The sequence below is a fragment of the Astatotilapia calliptera genome, chromosome 13 (assembly GCF_900246225.1).
Source record: "Astatotilapia calliptera chromosome 13, fAstCal1.2, whole genome shotgun sequence".
Classification (NCBI taxonomy): Eukaryota; Metazoa; Chordata; class Actinopteri; order Cichliformes; family Cichlidae; genus Astatotilapia; species Astatotilapia calliptera.
The window spans coordinates 25,679,501-25,702,239 of record NC_039314.1 but is presented as its reverse complement, the minus strand read 5'-3'; the positions used below and the strand labels follow the sequence as shown (position 1 = coordinate 25,702,239).

Genomic DNA, 22,739 nt, shown 5'->3' with positions numbered 1-22,739 from the left:
TCCTCACCATTCCTTGTTGAGCTGTGTTGAGTGTTGCAGAATTCATCTTGGTGTATCCACCTGCCTTTGGGAAAAACCTGATTGACTCACTCTCACCTATGACTAAAATCCATTTCAGATCCTAGCTTCCAAAATCTGTAACTGCAGCAATAACTACCACAGAGACACCAGTTCTATTTAGGAATGCGTCTACGTTATGTTATTAAAGTGAATGTAGTGTATTTATTTTCCTTTATTTATATTTCTTTTCATGAGATATTCTACTTTCTCAGTGTTCTCATCTTCTGGCCTGTGGTCTGTTTCCATATTCTAAATAAACACCCAGATACTTGGAGCGCTGATGTTTTTATTCAACTCGGTCTCTGAAGTACATATTTACCGATTTCACACAAATGATACGAGGCTACATGTATGTTCTTCACACATTAGCACAACACGGAAAACACTTACAACAACATGACAGTAGACATGCACAAAACAAGGCAGTGACAGGAGTCACCACTGGTGGCTTACTGTGCCGAACCACCACTGGCCTGAACACAAAGAGCCAACCAATCACAATGGGTGATTTCTCTGATTTGACAGGGTGTGGGGATGCGGAGAGGACAGTGAGAAAGAGGAGGAGGAAGAGAAGAAGTAAAGGAGAAAGGAGAAGGAGAGAGAGCTGAGGGGCTAATACCTAAAATAGTAAGACAAATCATAACACTGAGCACCTTAATAAACAATACATATGTTCAGTATTGACAATAAATATCAGAAATCTCATAAATAATATTTCTCAATATTTTTTTTTAATAACATATTTCCTTAAATCTCATGTAAGCTGCAAACTTTCCCATCAGACAGTTTCATTTACCTTTCTGGTGTGGACACACTCTCTCTTTCTCACACACACACACACACACACACACACACACACTCTCTCTCTCTCACACACACACACACACACACTCTCTCTCTCTCACACACACACACACACACACACACACACACACACACACACACACACACACACACACACACACACACACACACACACACTCTCTCTCTCTCTCACACACACACACACACACTCTCTCTCTCTCTCACACACACACACACACACACACACACACACACACACACACACACACACACACACACACACACACACGTTTTCTTTCCACTCTTACTTTTTAAGTACAATTCTGTCCAGTGTTACGAGAGCAATACTGCAGGACCGGGAGACACAGGGTGATCTTAAGGTGATTTAAAGGTGATGCTTAGCTCATTGGGGGGCAGGTCACATGCAGACTGATATGTACAACTGTAAACTCCTTCACCTCCCACCCTCTTTCATCTTTCTGCCTTTACTTTATTCTACTTTTGCACATCCATTAAGATACATGCCTGTCTCTTGTCCCATCATTTAATCCCCTCCACTCTCATCTTCCTTCTCTCTTCAATGGCCCCTTTCCCTATTCCCCCCCCTTTTGTTCTCTCCCCCTTCTAAGTGTGTCTATTTCAGGTCCCCAGCATCCCCCTGGATGGTTTTCTTGATGCGTAGCAACATCGTGGTCAGCCACTGGTCCAGGCGAGACACAGAATCAAACTCCTTCACGGCCTCCGTGAACGCCTCGCTGTTCTGCTCCTCGTGGGCTTCTAGCAGTTTCTGTTGCACAGAGGAGTGGCGAATAGGCAAAAATGTTCATGGGAAAAAACACACAAATGGCACAATTAAGCTCTGATTAGTAGCAGCAGTGTTTTAATGATCATATTCTGTGGGCTTTCCTTTACATCATAATGTTCTTATGACTATTTACATTAAATACTATTGAAAGAAATCTACATGTTTGATTTCAGTGTCTAAACTTAACTAAAGGTGCAATATCTGAAGACATATCAACTGAAGTTGGGGTAAGGCTGGGCTGTACCTTTGTGTAATGCCAGTTTGAACCACAAGATGGTGCACTAAGTCAATGCAATTGTTATTTAATCACGTAAGTCAAAGATGGAGAGCTACAAAAATATACAACAAACATTTGAAAACATTTCAATGCATCCACTAATAAACAGCTCCTCACTTTCGGTGAAAAGTTTAGTCTAAACCTTTGCAGAGGTTAAAAACACAAATTACATTTAAATTTTCCAGGAATTTCTTTCATAAATCACTGCCTGCTTGTTGTAAAGAGTGTTTATATTATTTTTCATAAAATTATTGTTTCAGCGTAACAGATTTTATAAACCGTTAAAACCTTTAATAAAATATTTATGCAAACTTAGAAAGTTACGTTGAAAAAAACAAGAAAAGGTAATTTACCTTTAACAGTTTGAGCTCTCTGGAGTCTGAGAAGGCTGGAAACATCTCTTCATACTTCTCGATGGCCAACTGAAACACACAGGCGTTAGTGTTAACGGTACGTGTAAACTGATTTCTGCAATGAACAATTAAGCATGAAACCCGACCCACAAATACATCAGATTCAGTGTGCATGTGTCTGTGCGGACTCAGTGGCTGGCTATAGTTGTTGTTTGTTGTGTTACCTTGGCATTGAGCTCATCCACAATGAAATGACAGAGCGATGCCTTAAAGAAATACTCTTTTGCGTTGTACTTGAGTAGGGGATTGTCCATGGTGCTCATTGCAACCTAAAACACACATGGAGGCACAAACATTAACCGAAGTGGGCAAATGTCATAAACGACCAGTTTTTAAAACCCTCTCTTTAACTTGATACATTTTTACATTTTTGGTCACTTATAAACCAATAAATTTTGAAATAGGATGAAACATTATAAAAAAGGGTTCTTTTCAAATACAATAAAAACTTAACATTATTGCATTTATAAAAGCAAAATGGGTATAACAATCAGTTGTTACCTGCTCATAGATTTCAATCGCTTTCTGGTACTGTTCCAGCTGAGCGCTGTAGTGTCCGACCTTCAGAAGACATTTGTTAGCTGAGCTGAAAAGACGCAAACAAGAAATTTTACTTTAACATCTGCTGTTTCTTTCATACTGAATCTTCCTACAGATGACTGACAGTTTTTTACCCACAGACTGTATACAAAGCGTATTATCCAGCTGTAAAGACCATCAGGCTTGGCTGAGTGAGCATCACTCAATGACCACTTCATCATATTGTACGAGTGGCAGCTTTATCATGAAACACTCCACCAGTGTCAACAATATCACAGTCACATTTATACATGTATAGTTATACATTTTCCCCTACAAGGGCTAGAACCACTGCTTATATTTTAATTACAGATCAGGTTCTCAGTTTTTTCTCACTAATCAGACTAAAGAGTGATCCATCAAACTCCAAGAAACACAACTTTCCCCAAATCAAAAGAAATAAGAGAGTCCATAACACAAAAATACCAAATAAGCAATAAAATCAGCAACCCCACTTCCAGATTAACCCTCTGTGTAAACTCTTATGTTTTCCTTTGTCCTTTGTTCAGTTGTCTGTAATCATAATCTGGTTGGTTCCTTCCAAGTTTTCACAAAATGATATACTGTCACGGCTGCTGAGACGAGCCGTGTGGTAGTGATGGGACGTTCTGTATCGAGGCTTCGGAGCGTGTGTCGAGTAATGGAGGGGGCGTTTCCGTGAAGCGCGTATCGAGGCTTGCTTCATTTATGGGAGGAGCTGAAAATGATGACGTCCGAAGCCTCGCTGCCCGGCTGTACCACGTGACTGGTTCATGAAGTGGTTCGAACTTTGCCGCGAGATATGACAGCGATATAAACCCCTCAGACTTCATTCAAAAATGTGGGTGTTTGATGGAGAGTTGCGGTTAGTGAGAGTTTGGAGACCGTATGGAGGTTTATGAGAGTGAGGAAAGTCAGGAGAGAATGGAGCCAGCTAAGAAGAGGAGGATGTCCTCCCCTGTGTGGGAACATTTTGATCTTATTCCTCCCAACAAGGTATGTAAATTTCTACAGAAGATGTATTTTCATGATACTGATGGTGCAATACAATTTATGTTGAGCTGTCTTGACTTTTGTACAAGGTGAAGTGTTTTCTATGTGCCAGGGAGCTGGGATATAACAACAACACCTCATCCATGCTTAGGCACTACAGAGCTTTGCATGAGAATAAGGGGAACACCGATTGTGGAGCAAGACCAGGTGAGCCATCAAATGTCATGATAATATAGGATGCAGTAATGTTACTAAATGATATAACAATATTATACAACTGTTATAAGTTACGTGTGTGATGTTTATATTTGTGCTTTATCTTTATTGTCTTTCCTCAGGAGAACAATCTCAAATAGATGAAGACCTGGTTAGCATGGTGATTGAGGACTCCCAGCCATTTAGCATTGTGGAGGACAAAGGATTCAAAAGATTTGTTAAATCATTAAATCCTAGCTATGTTCTCCCCACTAAAAAGGTCATAAAAGCAGTGAAAATTTAGTTTTTACAGAATAAAATGTGAACAGGCAGGACTGTGTAGCTGTCCATACCTCAACGTTACAACCGCACAACCACTGTCCACACCCCAACCACACCTCACCTCACAGTAAATGATCATTTGCATTTTAAGCATTTCCAAATAATCATTTTCCATACTGCCAGTATAAATATACACAGTATACTGCCATCACTACAATATACATGTTTTACACACTCCTTTTGTTGTTGACATTTACAGGCTGTGTGCAAAATGCCACACTCTTCAAATTCATGCCAGCTATTATTTTTACGTCCAGTAGGTGTCCTGCTAGAGCAAATGAAGCTTCATGAAGCTTCGCGTTGGGGTGAACCAATTGGATGAAAAGCTTCAGTGCTTCATGGGGCTTCATCTGCCCATCACTACCGTGTGGTATTGAAGGGGAAAAAGGACCCAAAACGCAGGCAGTAGATGATAACGCTGGTGATGATTTATTTACACAGTGGTGAGAAGGCAAAACAGGCAAGAGGGAAGACAAAACTAAAGACCTGAACTGGGAAAGCTAAATGACAAACCTGAGAAGATACAAAAAGGGATGAGAGGCAGCGAGCCGAGCAGGACACCGAGTAACACAGACTGACACCGAGTGACACAGACAAACCAGCAACAGGCAGGAAAACACACAGGGCTTAAATACACACACCAGTAATCAGGGGATGAGAGACAGGAGGGCAACACAGCTGGGAGGAATCTGGGCTGACGGGACAGGGGAAACGTAAACTGATCACACTCACATACGACACGGACCTTCACAATAAAACAGGAAACTCAGACACATGGAACCAGACAACACATTGAACTAAACAGACAGATTCACAAACAGATGGGGTGACACCATAGACAGACAGATACAGACGCAGACACAGAGGCAGACCGAATATAACACAGAACCTAAACAATCAGCATCTAGAAAATGATAACAAACTAAAAGCGCTGGGTCACCGACCCAGGACTATGACATATACTAGTCTCATAAGTATGCTGATGAATATGGGGTAAATTTAGTAGTTGAACACAATAGGTCTGCAAAAAAATGTATAAAGATAGCATTAACATCCACAGTTAGTTTAAGAGAGAGCACCTCCAGGAGACAACAAACAGGGGTAGAGAAGACAGAAACTGTCATGGTCCCCGTGTCTCCCTGGCTGGCTCTGTGTTAGGCAACATGTTTTTTTGTTGTTTTATGCGCTCTGTCTTTCGCTCTCTCTCCTCTATCTGCAGTGAGCTCATCACAGGCTCCTGCCTCTGGCCCACGCACCTGTCTCCAATCACAACACCTGCTGCTCATCTCCTGCAATCCTATGCACTATTTAAGATTGTCACTGGGTTGTTGAGTATTCTATGTTAGTCTGGCTGGCAATTTCTGATCTGAACCTGTGTATTTATCTTAGTCTGTTTCTAACCGAGTCCTTTGTGTGAATAGATCTTCCTGGACCCGTCCCTGTAAACCCAAGGGACCTGAGAGCGTTTGAGTGGCAAAGTGCTTAGAAGCGCGAGTGCCTACAGAAGAGAGTGGAGTGGAATTCCGAACAGTGTGGCGTGTGTGTGGATCTCTCCCTTTCCCACGGACCCTGGAGCCCTGGTCCCCGCGCCCCCCCAACCCCTGCAAGTTGTACATATTTGCAGTTGGTGTTTACTGTAAATAAAATCACTGCTTTGCAAAGGATTCCTGGTCTGCGCCTGAGTCCATTTGAGTAACCTGAAAAAAATGGTCTTTCTACTTTTAGTAATAGAAATAATTGTTTATTAGAACAGTTTTTTTTATTAATATTCTAATTTATCAACCTGCAAATGGTAATGTGTTGTTTTTAACCCATTATTATGTCAAAAATTCCAGTAATTGTGATCTACCAAGTCAGAAGATTTGTGTAATCCCACACAGAGACTTTCTGCTGTTTCTGTGTACTCCCTCGATCATTTACTGTGATCACATCAGCTTTAAATCACATCTTGATTTTACTTAAAACAAAAAAAATATTTTGTGCATTGTTTAGTTTCTCAAATATGTTTAAAATTGACTTGAGTTCATGAAAAATGTGTCTAAGATTGAAAGATGTGAGACAAATCTCTAGTGGCCATTTTCAATGCTGAGTCACAGCTCAGCAACATCCAATAATCGTAAATGTTTTGCTCTTATATCTGTTTTTTAAATTGCCCCACTGCTTGATTGCAAAAATAATAAACAAACCTGACTCTATAAATAAATGTCGGTTTTAGCATTATGTATGTACTATATAGTTATTTAGCTTTTAGCTAAACAGCTCATTTACCTGTTAGATTCTTCTCCCTTGTAGTAGTCTGCTGCCTGCTCGTAGTGGGCAATGGCCTGAAAACACACACACAGACGAGGACATTCAGAGCGTCGCACATAGATCCAAAATCTTTTCATCCCAAAGAAAGGGAGGAAGTCCTTTTACTCCCCACTTTACCTTCTCAATGTCCACCAGCTCTGACTCATAAATCTCTGCTATAGTGATGTGATGTTTGGCTGCAATGGTAAACCGACCCTGTAGTCAGCACACACACACACATAGATAGAAGAGGCAGTACAGGACATTAATCAAAGGAAAGACTGAGATCATTGTCAGAGAGTGAGATCTAATGGCTGGCAGAGGTCTTACCATGTCAGTGTAGATGTCAATGGCCTGATTTAAACAGTTGATAGCCTCTGGAAAGAGACAGATGAGAGGGTAAGGAGGGCTTTTATAAATACAAAGAAAATGGAAAGTGTGCTGAAGCCCCGAAGTCAAATTAATAATCTCCAATTTCAGTTTCCTCCCTATGTGACTGTTAACCTGATAACCCGCTGTATTTTATTAAGCTCATCACCAGGAAGCAGGAAGTCTGTCACAACACAACCCAGATATTAATTTTCCTAGAGCAAACCAGGGACCCATTTTAATCTTCCAACAATCCCACCCCTGGGCCCGAACCAGTCGGAGAAATGCAGTGATGCAGAGGCTTCCCCTTTCACCGTGTAGCTTTACACTTTTTTGTAGTTGTTCTGAGGAAACTGAGGAAGTGTAAACACAGCACATTTATTTAGCACATCTGTGGAGTCAGCTTTAACCTCTTTAATATCTCAGTTAAAACTGTTGCAATTTGATAAAACTGTTACTGCATTTTGGGGGGAATGGGAAGCAGCAACCACCAGAAACAGGATTTTCCTGCTTTGAACATCTTACATAGAGGCAAAGAAATGAACCAGTGCTGTCAAATAGTAACTGTTTAACCAGTTTTTACATGTATTTTTCTTTACCTAAACACAGCAAACACTATTCTTTTGGTTAAATTGTCAAGACATTTTATGCATCCTGCCTCATTGAGCTCCATTGTAGAGCCCTTTCAGCTACAGTGTTCAGAGGCTCCTGTTTTTCCTGTTTCTTTAAATTCTTTAAAATCTTCTTTTTACTACTTTAAAAAGTGTTGAATGAATGTTTTTATGGAGCCAGGCTGGTTTAAATGGACCCTGTGCTATGTTTAAACAGCAGAATTTGCTGCCCAATGTTCAGAGAAGCTTTAAACATGTAAACCCACAAACAAGTAAGAAAAAATGGATAAAGAAGGACAGTAAACAGTTAGGGCAGCTCAGCTAATCCAATCTTAATCTAATTACCATTATGGCTTCCACTGATTATAAAAACAAGCATATCTTGTTGTAATGTCACTGCAATGTCTTTCCATTACAATGATGCACTTTCAACCTTCTCTAAAACTCCAAACTCACTCCTCTGACGGGATGTGGAAAGTTTTTTCTGCATGGGCCACAACAACAGAGCACCGGCATTCATATAATGCTTTTCTAATCTAATCAAATGTTGGTTTCCAGCACAAACGCTACGAAGACTGATTACCACATATTCTACAACCAGCTTAAGAAAATCAGCATAATGAACGTAGATTAAAGTTCTGACACACCCATATTCAGTCCTGTCTGCCTAAGCCTGCTTCTACTGGAACTTTCTTCCATCTAAAAGGGAGTTTTTCCTCCCCACTGTCACCAAGTGTTTGCTCATAGGGGGTCATGTGATTGTTAGGGTTTTCTCTGTATTACTGTAGGGCAGGGCTGCCCAATCCCAGTCCTCGAGAGCTACTATCCTGCAGCTTTTAGATGCATCCCTACTCCAACACAGCTGAATCAAATGGTTTGATTACCTCTTCAGCATGCCATCATGTTTGGCAAAGGCCTGATAACAAGCCATTCATTTGATTCGGGTGTGTGGGAACAAGGATGCATCTAAAAGCTGCAGGACGGTAGCTCTCGAGGACCGGGATTGGGCACCCCTACTGTAGGGTCTTTACCTCACAAACATAAAGCACCTTGAGGCACATTTGGATACTTCTCATTAAACATTTTACTTATGTTGCACTTTGTGAATAAAGGGTGAAGAAATCCAAGAAAATTGACAAATTTGGGTATAATTGTGGCTAGAGGGGGACAGTTTAGATGGTCAGTTTAATTCTAGTGCCTTTTCTGTTGCTCCTCCCTTCTCCACTTGTTAAAGCGACAGGTTTGAAGTACAGAAATCTGAATAAAGCCAGATCAGGAGGTAAATGATAAGAGTCCTTGAACAAAAAAAACAACAACACACCGATTTTATCTCCGGGCTGACATAAATGGATGGTTTTATCTCCTGAACGTCAACAGCACCTATTAAAATTGGATCTCACTCGGCTCATCTCAGAGGAGTGAGTTTGGTCTGATTAAAATCAAGGCAATTATCTGCGTATCAACCAAGCAGCTTCTAGCCAAACATCGGTGCACCACAATGTTGTTCTTACATAACAAAAGTCATGTTTTATGTCAGCAGACCTTTCCGACACAGCCCCAAACAGACCTGTGTCTCCTCTCAGCAACCAACCATCGTCCTGTTATTAGGCAAATGTGTAAATCTGTGGTGCAACACTTAAAGGAGACATAATGCACGGCCTAAATGTAAGTTTGTAGTGGTCACTCAGCCAGATGTGTGTGTCTGTGTGACAGAAGCACTCACCCTGTGGGTCGGCCTTCTTGTAGGCGTTTCCTGCATCGACGAAGCTGGTGGCAGAATCCAGTTTGTTCTGAAGCTGCATGTGGAGCCGAGCGGCCTGACAGAACGCGTTCCCAGCAGCTAAAAACACACACACACACACGCACACAAACCACACACACACACACAAACCACACACACACACACACACACACACACACACACACACACACACACACACACACACACACACACACACAGTGTCACATCTTGAATGAGAAAAACTTCATCCAGGTTTCATTTTTTTACTCCTGCTGCATTACACGACCATGCTCACGACTGACTGTGTGGACGGACACACATCAGGCTGCATCAAAACACACATCCAAACAGCTAAATTCTGCACAGCGTGAGCTATTATTGGCACATCTGGCATATGTAGAGCACAGGGTGGCTCCTGCAGACAAAATCTCACTGATCAGTCCATGTTTAAAGATCTCATTGCTGTATGTGGTAACATGATGTTTTCTACAGGCTGTTGAATCATTCATATGTTACTAAAATGCAGAGGGTAAAAGCATTCAGATACATGTGCGTGTCTGCATGTGGGTGTTTGTGTGGGAGTTTATCTTTTTTTTGTAAAGCATTTTTTTTTTACTGTCTAATGAATGTGACGCATGTACTTGTGTGTAGATAGTGTGTTTGTGTGTGTGTAGATAAGTGTGTGTCACCCACCACTCCAGTTCTTTGCCATCTTAAACATATTGGCTGCTCTGGCGTACATTTCGCAGGCGTCCTCCACCTTATGGTTCCCCCTAAAACACACAACAAGGATGCACATAAAAAGCAAAGTCAAACAAAATGTATAATTTCTTTTGTCTGTTTTCATCAACCTCATTTTTGAACCTGACATAAATGTTATTTTTTAATGTAAATTTACTTCAACACTACAAGTTATTACTACAGCTCTTCCAGTTTAAGGACATACGTGCTGAGAGGACAGAAACCCCTCCAGCTGACACACTCTCAAGTCTCAAATCAAATCCTTTTTCTCTTGCATATTGTATTGCTGTGCACACAGATACTTGCTGCACAACTCAAACTATATTTTTCGTTCCTGTTCGATAACCGTGCTCATCTGTGCATCATATTTCTTTCTGGTTTACTACATGAAGCCTGAACTAGATCACAAAGTATTTACGTCACACTCCACAGGACAGAGGACTGGTTTGCATCTAGAAAAAAAGGAGGACAATAAACCAAGCAACCATAAAAACGAGAGAGGCAGGCTGCTAATTTGCTGATTAGATATGGATAAAAGATGCGTATTTCTCTTGCAATGAGAAATGTAATCTGTTAAATGTGATTTAAATAAGGACCATTTCCTCAATTTTGCAAACATTTTTATCTTAAAAAACAACTCAATGATTTATTTTCTGTAAAAAAATGCAAAAACAAATGTGGAAAACAGTGTTAGGGAGCAAAAATGAAAGCGATATCGCACGGTGTTCTTTGCGTGCAAACCACAACAAACAGACAAAGTTAAAACCCAACAAGGATCCTTCTCAAGCTCAATGATAAATAAAAACTGTAGATTTTGTTCAGCATTTGACATTTCGTGGCTTTGCTACTTCCCTCAATATTTATACAAGAGTCTTGAAGAAAATCTTTCACAAAAGATTTCAAATAAAAGGCAAGTAGCTCTAAATCATGAAAAAAAAGAAGGGGCTTTGTTCAGCAACAACATCTGCACCTTTCTGTAGGAAAATAAATGCAGCTTTTAAATTATACATCAACACTAATTAGATGTATGATATGATATGGCATCACAAATCTACAACCTACTTCTGGTCACAAAACAGCCACAGCTTAACTCGTCTCATCTTTCAACGCAGGGGAGAAACTCATCAAATAATCATGGTATAGCTTATTGAGTGACCTAGCTCTCAGTTTTAGCACACCAAATAAGTAGCTCTGTGTCAAGTCCTCAGTTTTTTGTCAGCAATGTAATTTTTGACATTTTGTCACTGTACAATACCAAAATGAATTTGAAATGAAGCAATCTGTATGTGTCTGAAGTGTTAGTGCATTAACTATCTAGAAATTGCTCAAATTTTTATATGGTTTCTTCATTTTAATGACTCAAAAACTATTAGGTTCAAAAAGGACTGATGGGTTTAACTGTTACTACATGACAAATCAAACTCAATCAGAGACACTATTCGAGAGGTACATGACACTCAAAGTATCCTGAAGCAGAAACTATGGGAAACTTTTTTAAAAGTAAAGATGGTGCCAGAAAAAAACACACATTTTAAAACCTTATTTTGGGAGAGATGAGAAAACTTTGATCTCTGACATGCAGTTTTTAATGTCCTAGTGGTCAATAAAATGAAAGTTAATTAGGATAATGCTTCAAAATATTTGCCAGAAAAAGTGTTTTTATGCATTATCAGGATGATTTGCTTTTAGAAGAGCTTTGTCTCAGTTTATAGTCCAATGAGGTGTGGACACAACTGTTGTAGAGTTAGAAGGAAAATTATTAACACTGTGTCACAATCACTATCTATCTATCTATCTATCTATCTATCTATCTATCTATCTATCTATCTATCTATCTATCTATCTATCTATCTATCTATCTATCTATCTATCTATCTATCTATCTATCCATTCTTTTATAAATATGCATATATAAACAAAGATTTAGGACCTATAATATAACTGTATTTTCTGATACTGTATGCCAGACTTGGTACTCTGGTATTAACCATAAAAGACTATATGGGATTTAGTGTCTGATCGTGGCTACTCCTCCTTATTCTTTCATGGTTATTTAATAATAACCAGTTCTGCTTTGTTGGACAGCCCACTTATTGTTCTGTGTGATCTATTTTATTGGCTTCTAGGTTCATATTACTTGCTTAATCTTATGTTTGATTTTAGTTAATTAGATGTTCCTTAAAAAATGGCTGATCATAAATCATAAAATCCTAAAACCCCATGTTATATCTCTAAATATGCAAGCTGTCAGTTGAATGGACCAAAAATTGAAATATTCAGAGTAGTCCATTAGTTGAAAAAACAAAAAAACCCAAACAAATAAAATTATTATCCGTCTCCGTTGTGTAGTAAGAAAGGTTTTTCATTGATCCTGTTCAAAACAACTCAGATGATTTCTCTTTTAAGTTAGTTATATTAAGTTATATTAGCCAGCATTATTTTTCTTTTCTTATTTCTTAAATAACGATAAATTCCTAAAAATCACTTGAAAATACACTTTATGTATAACTTTATAAAACCGACATGACTCTAACAGATACTCAGGACATGCAGATTAATTGATTTTAGAATCTAAACCTTAAAGATAATTAGGGTAAATGCACATGTTCACAGTGTTTCCTTATACCAACCTCAAACATATCTGTTTGAGTTGAAGCTGGCTGCAATCATCTGACCCAAATTTATCAGATTCAGATAGTAAACAGTCAGATTTGGAGAGACTAATCTCAGAGGCCATCGGGTCAGTTTGAATTTGGAGAGGCCTGCTTTGCACAGAATACATGTTTTTCTATTTTTTTTTCTTTATTACACAAAGAGCCCTCAGTTAATAAGTTGCCTCAAGCAAACCGGCTGTTTGTTATCAATGGTTACATCATATCAAAAATGATGGCTAAACATCCGCCCCTCCCACACGCGTGAAATAAGCTAACTCACTCCCATTCCCACACACACACACACACACACACACACACACACACACACACACACACACACACACACACACACAGAGCAAATAAAAAACCAAAAAGAAAACCATCCCCCGCAAACACCGCATCACCACCGGCCTGCCTGCGCTGCTCTCCCCGCCTCCCTGCATCTTTGCCTCGGTCTCACGCTTCATCCAAACTCGCTCACCTCCAGCATCCTCAGCATCAGCACCATCCAGAGATGTGCCACATTTACATTTGCCAAGATGCACAATCTGCGGTGCCAGCCAGTGTTTCTGGCATGAAGCCGACTCCATGATTCGTTTATAAACGTTTAAAAAAGGACACAATGTCATAGTGAAAGTTAGGCGCACCCGGTGGGATTTATAAGGAATAAATTAAAGGGTGATGATAAAATACAAAAGCGTGCAATGCAGGCTCATGTGCCGCTCGCTTCTGAGCGTCAGGCGCGTTATTTGTATATCACAGGCTTAATATAGACATAATAAAGCGGCCTGTCCGTGGAGAAGATGGGCCCTGTGTGCAGAGAGCCCCCTCCCCTCCCCACCACCACCACGACGAGCTGGTAAACAGAGGCAGAGAATCAGAGCATCCTTTACCCGAACATCCCTCCGAGGAAGGATCCGGACGCTTTGACCTTCTTGTCGGCTTCAGCCATCAGCTGCATGGCCTCCTTCTCTTTCCCGGAGTTGTCCATGACGAGCTGGGTGTCTGCCGCTGGAGGAGGGACGGGAGGAAAACAGGCCGATGTTCCGCAGTGGATGGAGAAGAGGAGAGCTGAGCAGAGGAGAGGAGAGAGGAGAGAGAGACGTCTCTGCTGGTTGCTGAGAGGCTGCAGCTCTTCTTCGACGTCGAGAGTGGAGCGTTAGTTGTGAGTCAATGGCACCATCTGCTGGAAGGAAGCGGAAGTGCAACTAACTGGCGCAAGGTTGAAACTAAACTAAAAACTAAAAAGTTAGGAGAAGTGTGGGTTGACCCCTAGTAATCTAATGGTGCCCAACACCTTTGATGAGCATGAATAGCACCTGTTGAGCAATTAATTATTAGAGTTAATCAAGTAATTACTGAAGGTGTTTATCTGCCTCTAACCTGTTATTTCTTTATGCCAGCATTGTACTTTGTACTCCATACTGTTTTATTTGAAAACTTTACTCTTTATTTTGTGGACTTTAAAACATAAACCTTCTTATACTGCCACTTCATTGGAAAACTGCTCATCAATGCAAATATCTAATTATCCAGTAAATGGCAGAACCTTGGTGTATTTAGATTTGAAAGATTGTAAAGACAACCTGCCGGTGACCTTCAAAGTGAAAATCAGAATAGTGTTAGTTTAGAGACTGATGATTTGCTGGGATTTTCCTGCACAACTACCTCAGGTTTGTAGAGAGTGGTACAAAAAGACAAAATATCCAGCGAGCTTTGCGTGAAAAGGTCTTGTTCATGCCAGCGCAGAATAGCCAGACTGCTTGGAGCTGAAGGCAACAGTAACTCAAATAAACACAACTGAGTTATGTAGAACAGCACCACTCAGTGCACAACATGTTGGACCTTGAAGCAGAAGAATCAGCAGAAAACCACACGGTGTGCTACGTTCCTCAGCTAAGAATACAAACGGAGGATACAGTTACTGCTTATCAAAACTGGAAAAGACAAGATTGTAAAACTGATTCTGATGCAACATTCAGATAGTCACAATGTGGTATAAACAACATTATTCAGGCCGGCGGTAGTGTCATGGTGTGGGGATATTTTCTTGGCACTCGTTGGACACCTTAGTATCAATTTAGCATCATGTAAGCTTCGCAGCTGACTTGACTACTGTTGCTGACCATGTCCATCCTTTTGTGACCAGAGTACCCATCTTCTGATGGCTGCTTCCTACAGGGAAATGTGTCATATCATCTTATACTGTTTTCTTGAACGTGACAATGAGTTAACTGTGCTCAGATGGCCTCCACAGTTACCAGATTTCAATGATAGAGCACTTCTGGGATCTGGTAGAGCAGGAGTGTCTCATCATGAATGTGCAGCTGACAAATCTCCAGCAAGTATGTCATGCCATCCTGTTAACATGGACCAAAAATATCTGAAGTATGCTCGCAGAACCTTTTTTAATCTGCGACATGAAGAATTAAGGCAGTTCTTAAGGCAAAAAGGGGTCCAACACAGTATTAGCAAGCTGTACACAATAAAATGGCCATATACTATACTTTATCACTACTGACAAAGCTTAAGCTAAATAATAAATTCATATCGAGCTGTGAGATTAAAAAATTCAGCAATTATGATCCAATAATAAAATATGTTCACAAATGTTCCATTCTGCATATTGAGTATTTCAACTTAAATACTTTAAGGATGATTTTAGGATACAACTGTTGCTCGATTGCTACAGGGAGATTATGACTTTTACTTAAGACAGTAATGTAAAATAAAACAAGTTAAGGGCACCAGTTAAGAGACTATTGTAAATATTTGTGTTCGGTATAGCATTTCAAAAGTTGCAAATTTGGTTAACTGATAAATTTGGCGATAAATGTCTTATTACAGATCTCACAAAATTCAGTGCAACAACAAATATAAAGACACAAACAGCAACAACAACAAAAAAAAGATTTGAATTCTGGTCTGAGTTTAAATTTTATCATTACACCTGCGTTATTGTTCTTGCTCACTAGAGGGCAGCAGAGTCATGCAGAAAACATCTGTCAGAAAATCATTTTATACGGTTAAAAAACAACGCAAATGACATCAGGGCAAATGAAAACATACAAGAGGAAAGTTCTATTGACAAATATGTTGCGTATATTAAGGAAACATAATTAAAAATATTTTCGGAATATATGTTGTGTTTAATTAACAGTTCATGTACGGCTTGATTCAGTTCACTACATGTTTTGTTATTTAGGAAGCAGAAAGGTCATCATAGTCACATTAATCTCCTGTGACAGACTGCCGCTCAGCTCCTCCACTTTCCTCCCCCACACCTTCAGTACGGCGCCCGAAAGCTCACGTTATCCCGGCTGTGCACGCAATTACAGCAACAGCAAAGTTTTGTGAACAGGCACGATTCAGTGGGCTTGCCTTTGACGAGGCTGACAACAGCAATTACCTCCTCTCACACAGTGCCTGAACAGTGCATCTTCTCGCAACACTGTAAGTCTTCAACTGTAATGGTAGAAAAAACATTCCAAGAACACTTTGTTTTTTAGATCAAATATTTAATAGTCTGGTCTTAAAATAGCATTCAATTAACCCAAGAAACAATTCAACTGGTGGAGAAATCTAATACGATAAAGCATGCTCAGTATATGTGCTAAAGCATGAGGCATGTTCAACAACACATTTTTGCAGTAGAACCTCAGCCACTTTGCAAACATGAACATCCTTAATAGACAATTTAGTGAATGATGAGGCACTCTGATGTTAGTGTGAAAAGTTAATGACTGAGTCTCTATATTGCCATGAAGACTGCAAGTGTAAGCTACCTTTATGAGGTCAGGAACAGACAGTGACCCCAGATTGTTCAGCTCAATCATGTGTGGCTTAAATTTGAAGTAAAGGTTCACGGCAAAAAAAAAGTTGTTGAAAGCAGCTGAGGCCTTAGAGGAAAAAAAAAAACATCATGGAAAATGTTCCAACAAATATTGTTCTGGAAGATCACTATACAAAGAGGAACAAGCTCCAATCATTTTACATTTTTACAGCAAAGTAAAACTTTACAAATTATGCTGTTAAATATCAGGAAAATAGCAACCGATAAATCCATACGTCATCAGAATGAGGACTACGTTATGTACATCTTTCACATTAGAACAAATAAATCATGCAGTGGCAGCAGACTTTCACATTTAACAAAGACGCCTGGCCACCAAATCAGCTCTGCAGCAGCATCTGGGGCAAGTCGAGGGGGTGATTGCTGCAACTACAGTAGTCAGAAAAAATCCAAAATAGGCCGATAATAAAACCTTTGTACTTTATCTTTCAGTGCAAATCCTTCTCACTCGTATAAACATGTCTTCTACTAACAGTCTTTAAAAAAAAAACAAACAATGAAAAAACATATCAGTTTTACATTTCCTTCCAAAATCTCATGAATAAATACACAAAGCAGATAATGATACACACTTACTGGGAACTAGCATAATTTCTGCTAGAATAAAACACAGAGTTCTGCCATTAAAAAACCCTTAAAACAGTTGTGTCAAAATCCTTATTAATGTTCAGATAATGCAGTATATGGATGAGTGATACACACCCACACACATACAAAGAGCTGGATATTAACTTCTTGAAATATAACACATAACAATATGTTTATATAACAGAATCCTGAAACCACAAATATGAAATTAGATGTTTATGCAACTGCATGAGGCAAAGGTTTAGGATAAGAATTACTGACAGAGGACCTACTATGCTCATATTTTTGTTCTTGGGCAAAGCTAAAGTAGCTTTGCACAACTCACAGGTGAAAATAAGCCTTATTTATCTTATACTGGGCACTGTTGAAGCACTGTTGATTCATTCATCATCCTTTAAGACTTCTCTTGCTTTAAGCCTTCTGATTGTCTGGCCTTCCTAACCAAAGGATGGAAAAGCAGTTGGGACTTGCCTGAAACGGAGCGAAGAGTACAAAAAAAATTATCTGAAGTCCCATTGTGACCCCTTGCACCTTTGGTCTGTGATTTCCCTACTCACTCCAAGCTTGTACAGAGAGAAAACATCAACCTCTGCTTCAAACTGACCTGAGTTTTGTGTGGATGGTCATTAATTGTAATGTGAGCAGGGTCTCTTTCCAGTTGAAGACTTCACCGTTTCCACTTGTAAAGGCATCTCTTCAGACGAGAAGTGGCAGTGAGAGAATGCTTGTCATTTTCTTTCAAACTACATATGGCTTTAAATTATAAATTCACCTCTCAGTGAGAGACTGTCAAGACTGAATATAATTGTAGCAACTTGAGTCAGTGGAAGGATATTTAAAGGAGAACATTCAGAACAGAACTGAAAATGCAGGACTTAAGCCACTAAAACAACCTTTGCATACTGCTTTAGACCAGTCACCAGATTTGTCTCCCTGCAACAATTATAGAAATGAAAATCAAATTGAAAGATCGCAGTTGTGACACATAAGAGGAGATCCAGCATCTGTCACAGAGGCACAAGTGCAAGAGGACAAAGAGGGACTTCCACTGGGAGATCTAAAAAAAAAAAAAAGCATCTCTATTAAAAATTGTCCAGATGTGCACCAGAAGATGACTTTTTAAGGGAGATCAGACAAACTTACAGCAGGTAAAGGTTTTTTATATTATGGAGTTATTGTCAGCTCCTTTAAAAAAAATCACACCTCATCTGTATGACAGTAAACAGGGGAAAAAAATCCTATTTAAAATCAAAAAAAGAAACGGAATGCATTATTATCAGGATGTAGGCAGAAAAAAGAAAACATTTGCCTCTCTTGCATTTCCACCACTGAGGTGTCCCTGACAAAATCACCAACATCCCAGCTGCAAAGCTGCTCGGAAGTCAGGCATGTAGCCTGTGGCTATATCAGTGATGCTAGCCAAAAAGAAAGAAAGAAAAGAAAGCATTTATAATAACAGTGATAAATAAATGTATAAAAAAATACAGCATTAACTGTTGTCATGTATTAACCCCTTAAATTCTAATCTTTCTGTCTTTCTGAATAAAAGAGTTTCATCCAGATTTAGTGAGCAACAGCTTCCAACTGTGAGTTCAGCCAGCCTTGGAGTGGAGATACTTGGGAGAATTGTGAATTGCAAAATGTCTTTTTCTGTCCTTGAGAGATTTAACAAAACCCAGACATTAGTGGTTCTGTTTTAAAAACTCTCAGCTCAAACAAATGCTACAGTGCATTTTATTCTTGGCAGCACCAGACCAAGTGTGCTGATTGTGTTTGTAAAAGCATGGTGCCGAGTGCTCCAGGATGGAATTGTTCTAGCTTTGTAGTTTTTTAAATTTTTTGACATTGTTATAGCAGACTGGACAAGTAAAAAGGGCAAACAGCTGCTTAGAATTTGTTGAAACTCTGTTGAAAACTCTATATTTGTAAAGATTTCTCTCCAATAAGACAGAGCCTGATGTATGTTCAGTGATCTTCAAATGATAGATAGATAGATCGATCGGTAGATCGATCGGTAGATCGATCGATAGATCAATAGATCGATAGATAGATAGATAGATAGATAGATAGATAGATAGATAGATAGATAGATAGATAGATAGATAGATAGATAGATAGATAGATAGATAGATAGATAGATATGCAGTCATGCAGTACAAACTGTTGAGGTCTAAAATAACAGATGACAGAATAGAAGACTTAATGCAAGACTAAACGGGGTCTGATTAAACACTTGTATTAAACACACAAAGTTCATGCTAGAATGGAATAAAAAATAAATTGTTAAAGCATTCTTCCATTAAAAAGAAGTAACAGTCTATATAAACTTGATTATTTACTCTTTCGCGCCCTCTTCATCAATACTTCTTGTTATCTTTTATTCTCATGCTTTGCATTTCATTGATCTACTCCACGCTGCTTCCATTGATCCAATTGTTCTCGTTCCTCATTCTCCCTTGCTCCTTCATCCTTTTTTCCCCTCTTCAGTCCTCCTCTGAAAGAGCTTCGTGTGGGGTGGAAGGTCGTGACTTGCTGTGGCCTCGAACCTCCAACTTCCTGTCCTGCAGGAAGTCGTGAATCTCTCCAGGCAAACGCTGGAACTTCTCTTGAAACTCTGCCTCCACAGAGCCCTGCAGCTGGAAAACACCACACACATTCGCTTGCTCACTGAGGATAGATTGCTTTTAAAGATTTTTTGTGGCTAAGGTGGGATTACATAACGGCAGATGTAGCGAAATATAACCATGATGAGTCAGGTCCCAGTCAGAAACACCACACAAATTGGTTTAGTTATCTCCTACAGTTGAGACAGATGGGTTGTACATTCAGAAACGCAACCAGCTGTTGTCAGCCGTTTCTGCCAACACTCGAACAGCTCCAATATGGCTGCCAGAGGCCACATTGCATCCTTTAAATGCCCCACGTTGACGTCAGCGCTGCCTCTAAAGTGCGTGGGTGTGGGCAGACAGCAGCACCAGTTTGGAGCCTCGTGTACAAGAAATGTTCTTGCCAAGCAGTGCATTTGAGCATGAAGCTTGCAAAGTGGTCGGTGGCAGATTTCACTGACTTTGGCTAAAAATAAAAGAACTTAATTGTGGACAGAAAGAGAAACTTGTATTTACCTTTGGCTTCTGGTCTTGTATCTCCTGCAGGAGATCATTGTGTTGCTCCACCAGCTGCTCGTGGCGCTTTGCCTGAGTCTCCTCAAGCTGAGGATAAACAAACAGACATACAGACAGAGTTGCACTAAATGGAGAGAGTGTTGCAGCCATAACATTTTCATAATTGTCTCTTTGGAATTCACTTTATGGAAAGGCCCATAAAAATTCCTTTAACCTCATCTGCTGCTCACCCTTTTAATGTTCTGGACGACTTCATTGACGTAGGACTTATTGATCTCAATCTTCTCCCTGGGAACATAGAGACAAATGGATTGACATTGATTGGATCTGAGATAAATATTTTTCTCTTCTAATGAGACTAGATCAGTGGATCAGTGCATGAAGCAGATGAGCAAGCTACAGCAGCTAGATAAATAGTGAAATGTGTGTGCGTGTGCTTATAGATCATACTCCTCAGCCAGATGTTTCTCTTTGGTCTTTGCTTGGTTGATCTTCTCTGTTCTCCTTCGATCCATCTGCTTCTTCAGCTCTTTTTTCTCCCTATAGAAGCAGAAAGAAAGATTAGGGCAAATGCTTGGTGAAAATCATGGTATCAAGTTTTTAGAAGTGCACTGGGTAAAAGTCTGGCTCATAGTATCTTTTGAAGAACAGCTGAAATAAGATAGGGTACATATAAAGTATCACGTACTTTAAAAAGACATCTTTAGCAAGGCTAAAAATCCAGAGCCATCTTAGTAACTCTTCCTGGCAATTATTTGGGCCGGTATTTGAAGAATTGCCCAGATGATGCCCTCTAATCTGTCCCTTTCTATTGTTAACCTTATTTTAATTGTTACTACAATGTAAAAACTGAAAGCATAGAATTACCACTTGAATCTGATTCAAACTAAAAGCTTTTTTTAATTTATATTTTTTATATAACAGAAGCCATGGTTTTACCATCATGGCTTCTGTTGTGGAATTCACATCTAATTTTTGCTTCCAGTGGAGTTGCTCCCTCTGGGGCCAATAGAAAATGCGGAGGTCAAAACGAGCTTTCATGCCTCACACTGCAGGCTTACTTGTTGCTCCCAGAGTATTCAAAAGTAGAATGGGAGGGAGAGCCTTCATTTTCCCTCCTCAGTGGAACCAGCTTCTAATTTGGATTTGGGAGACAGACACTATCTCTACTTTTAAGATTAGGCTTAATCTTAACTAGATAAATACCTAAGATTAAGCCTTAGCTAATCTTAGCTAGGTTTTCTTTTTTGATAAAGCACATAGTTAGGGCTGGATCAGGAGACCCTGAATCCCCCCTTTGTAATGCTGCAATAGGTGTAGGCTGCTGAGGGATTCCTATGCTGTATTGTGTTTCTTCTTCAGTCACCTTTCTCACTCACTGTGTGTTAATAGACCTCTCTGCATTGAATCATACTTCTTATAAATCTCTGGCTCTCTTCCACAGCATGTCTTTATCCTGTCTTCCTTCTCTCACCCCAACCGGTCGCAGCAGATGGCCCCGCCCCTCCCTGAGCCTGGTTTCTTCCTGTTAAAAGGGAGTTTTTCCTTCCCACTTATAATCTAAAGTGCCTTGAGGCGACTGTTGTTGTAATTGGTGCTGTATAAATAAAACTGAATTGAACTGAATTATTAAATCACCTTCAATTAGCTCTAGGAGCCATTTAAGCATTTCAAGGTAACTGCCTATAATTTTAAGCTGTTAAATGCATGCTTTGTCTGTTTTTCCTTCCACCATTTAATATGATAATACTAGGAAAATCTCTACATTACTTTCAATATAAAAAATTAATAATATTGCAGATCATTAGTTTCATGTTCTACAATATAAATATTTCTCAAAATGCTGGCAGTAGATATATTATGTTGTCATAATTAGGTGTCAAAACAGTGATTATGATTTCATTTGAAAAAGAAAATATGCTTATGTGAAAATGTGCCTGATAAATAAATAAATGACATGTTTTATTTACTAGAATATGCAAATACATCCAAACAGGAACACTTCCAGAAATCAGTGTCTGTGAACACTGTGGATTTGCTGTGCCATTCACAAATGCAGGTTAAAGCTCTATCACACAACGGAGAATCCATATGTGAACATAATCCAGAAATGTTGCTGCCAAAACTCAAACTGGAAACCTGTTTGAGAACAATTTGATATTTTCTTTTGGAAAACATGGAAACTACATCCTTTGGACTAAAGAGGAGTGGAACCATCTGGCTTGTTATCAGCACTCATTTAGAAGTCTGGACTTGGCAGTTTGCACATCTGGAAGGGCACCATCAGTATCAATATACATTCCCATTCAGATGATGCTGTTTTT

General features: G+C 39.5%; 2 protein-coding genes across 2 annotated transcripts in view; both read right to left on the bottom strand.

Annotated features, from left to right (window-relative positions):
* Positions 1-1,107: 1,107 nt before the first annotated feature.
* Positions 1,108-13,992, bottom strand: napba (N-ethylmaleimide-sensitive factor attachment protein, beta a). The gene is made up of 10 exons (XM_026190851.1): positions 13,746-13,992; positions 10,151-10,230; positions 9,440-9,556; positions 7,067-7,113; positions 6,875-6,952; positions 6,716-6,771; positions 2,861-2,945; positions 2,524-2,628; positions 2,300-2,368; positions 1,108-1,651 (listed from the first exon to the last, which is right to left on the bottom strand). Exons 1-10 carry the CDS (start codon positions 13,841-13,843, stop codon positions 1,499-1,501), a joined length of 888 nt encoding a protein of 295 aa, XP_026046636.1. The 5' UTR covers positions 13,844-13,992; the 3' UTR covers positions 1,108-1,498.
* A 5,393-nt stretch (positions 13,993-19,385) lies between these two features.
* plcb1 (phospholipase C beta 1) overlaps positions 19,386-22,739 on the bottom strand; it is a 36,719-nt gene continuing 33,365 nt past the window's right edge. Inside the window, exons 29-32 of the mRNA XM_026190125.1 lie at positions 20,866-20,955; positions 20,646-20,703; positions 20,416-20,502; positions 19,386-19,929 (exon numbers count right to left, since the gene is read on the bottom strand). Coding sequence (XP_026045910.1) covers positions 19,777-19,929; positions 20,416-20,502; positions 20,646-20,703; positions 20,866-20,955 — 388 coding nt within the window. The 3' untranslated portion in view covers positions 19,386-19,776. The remainder of the gene's footprint in view (positions 19,930-20,415; positions 20,503-20,645; positions 20,704-20,865; positions 20,956-22,739) is intronic.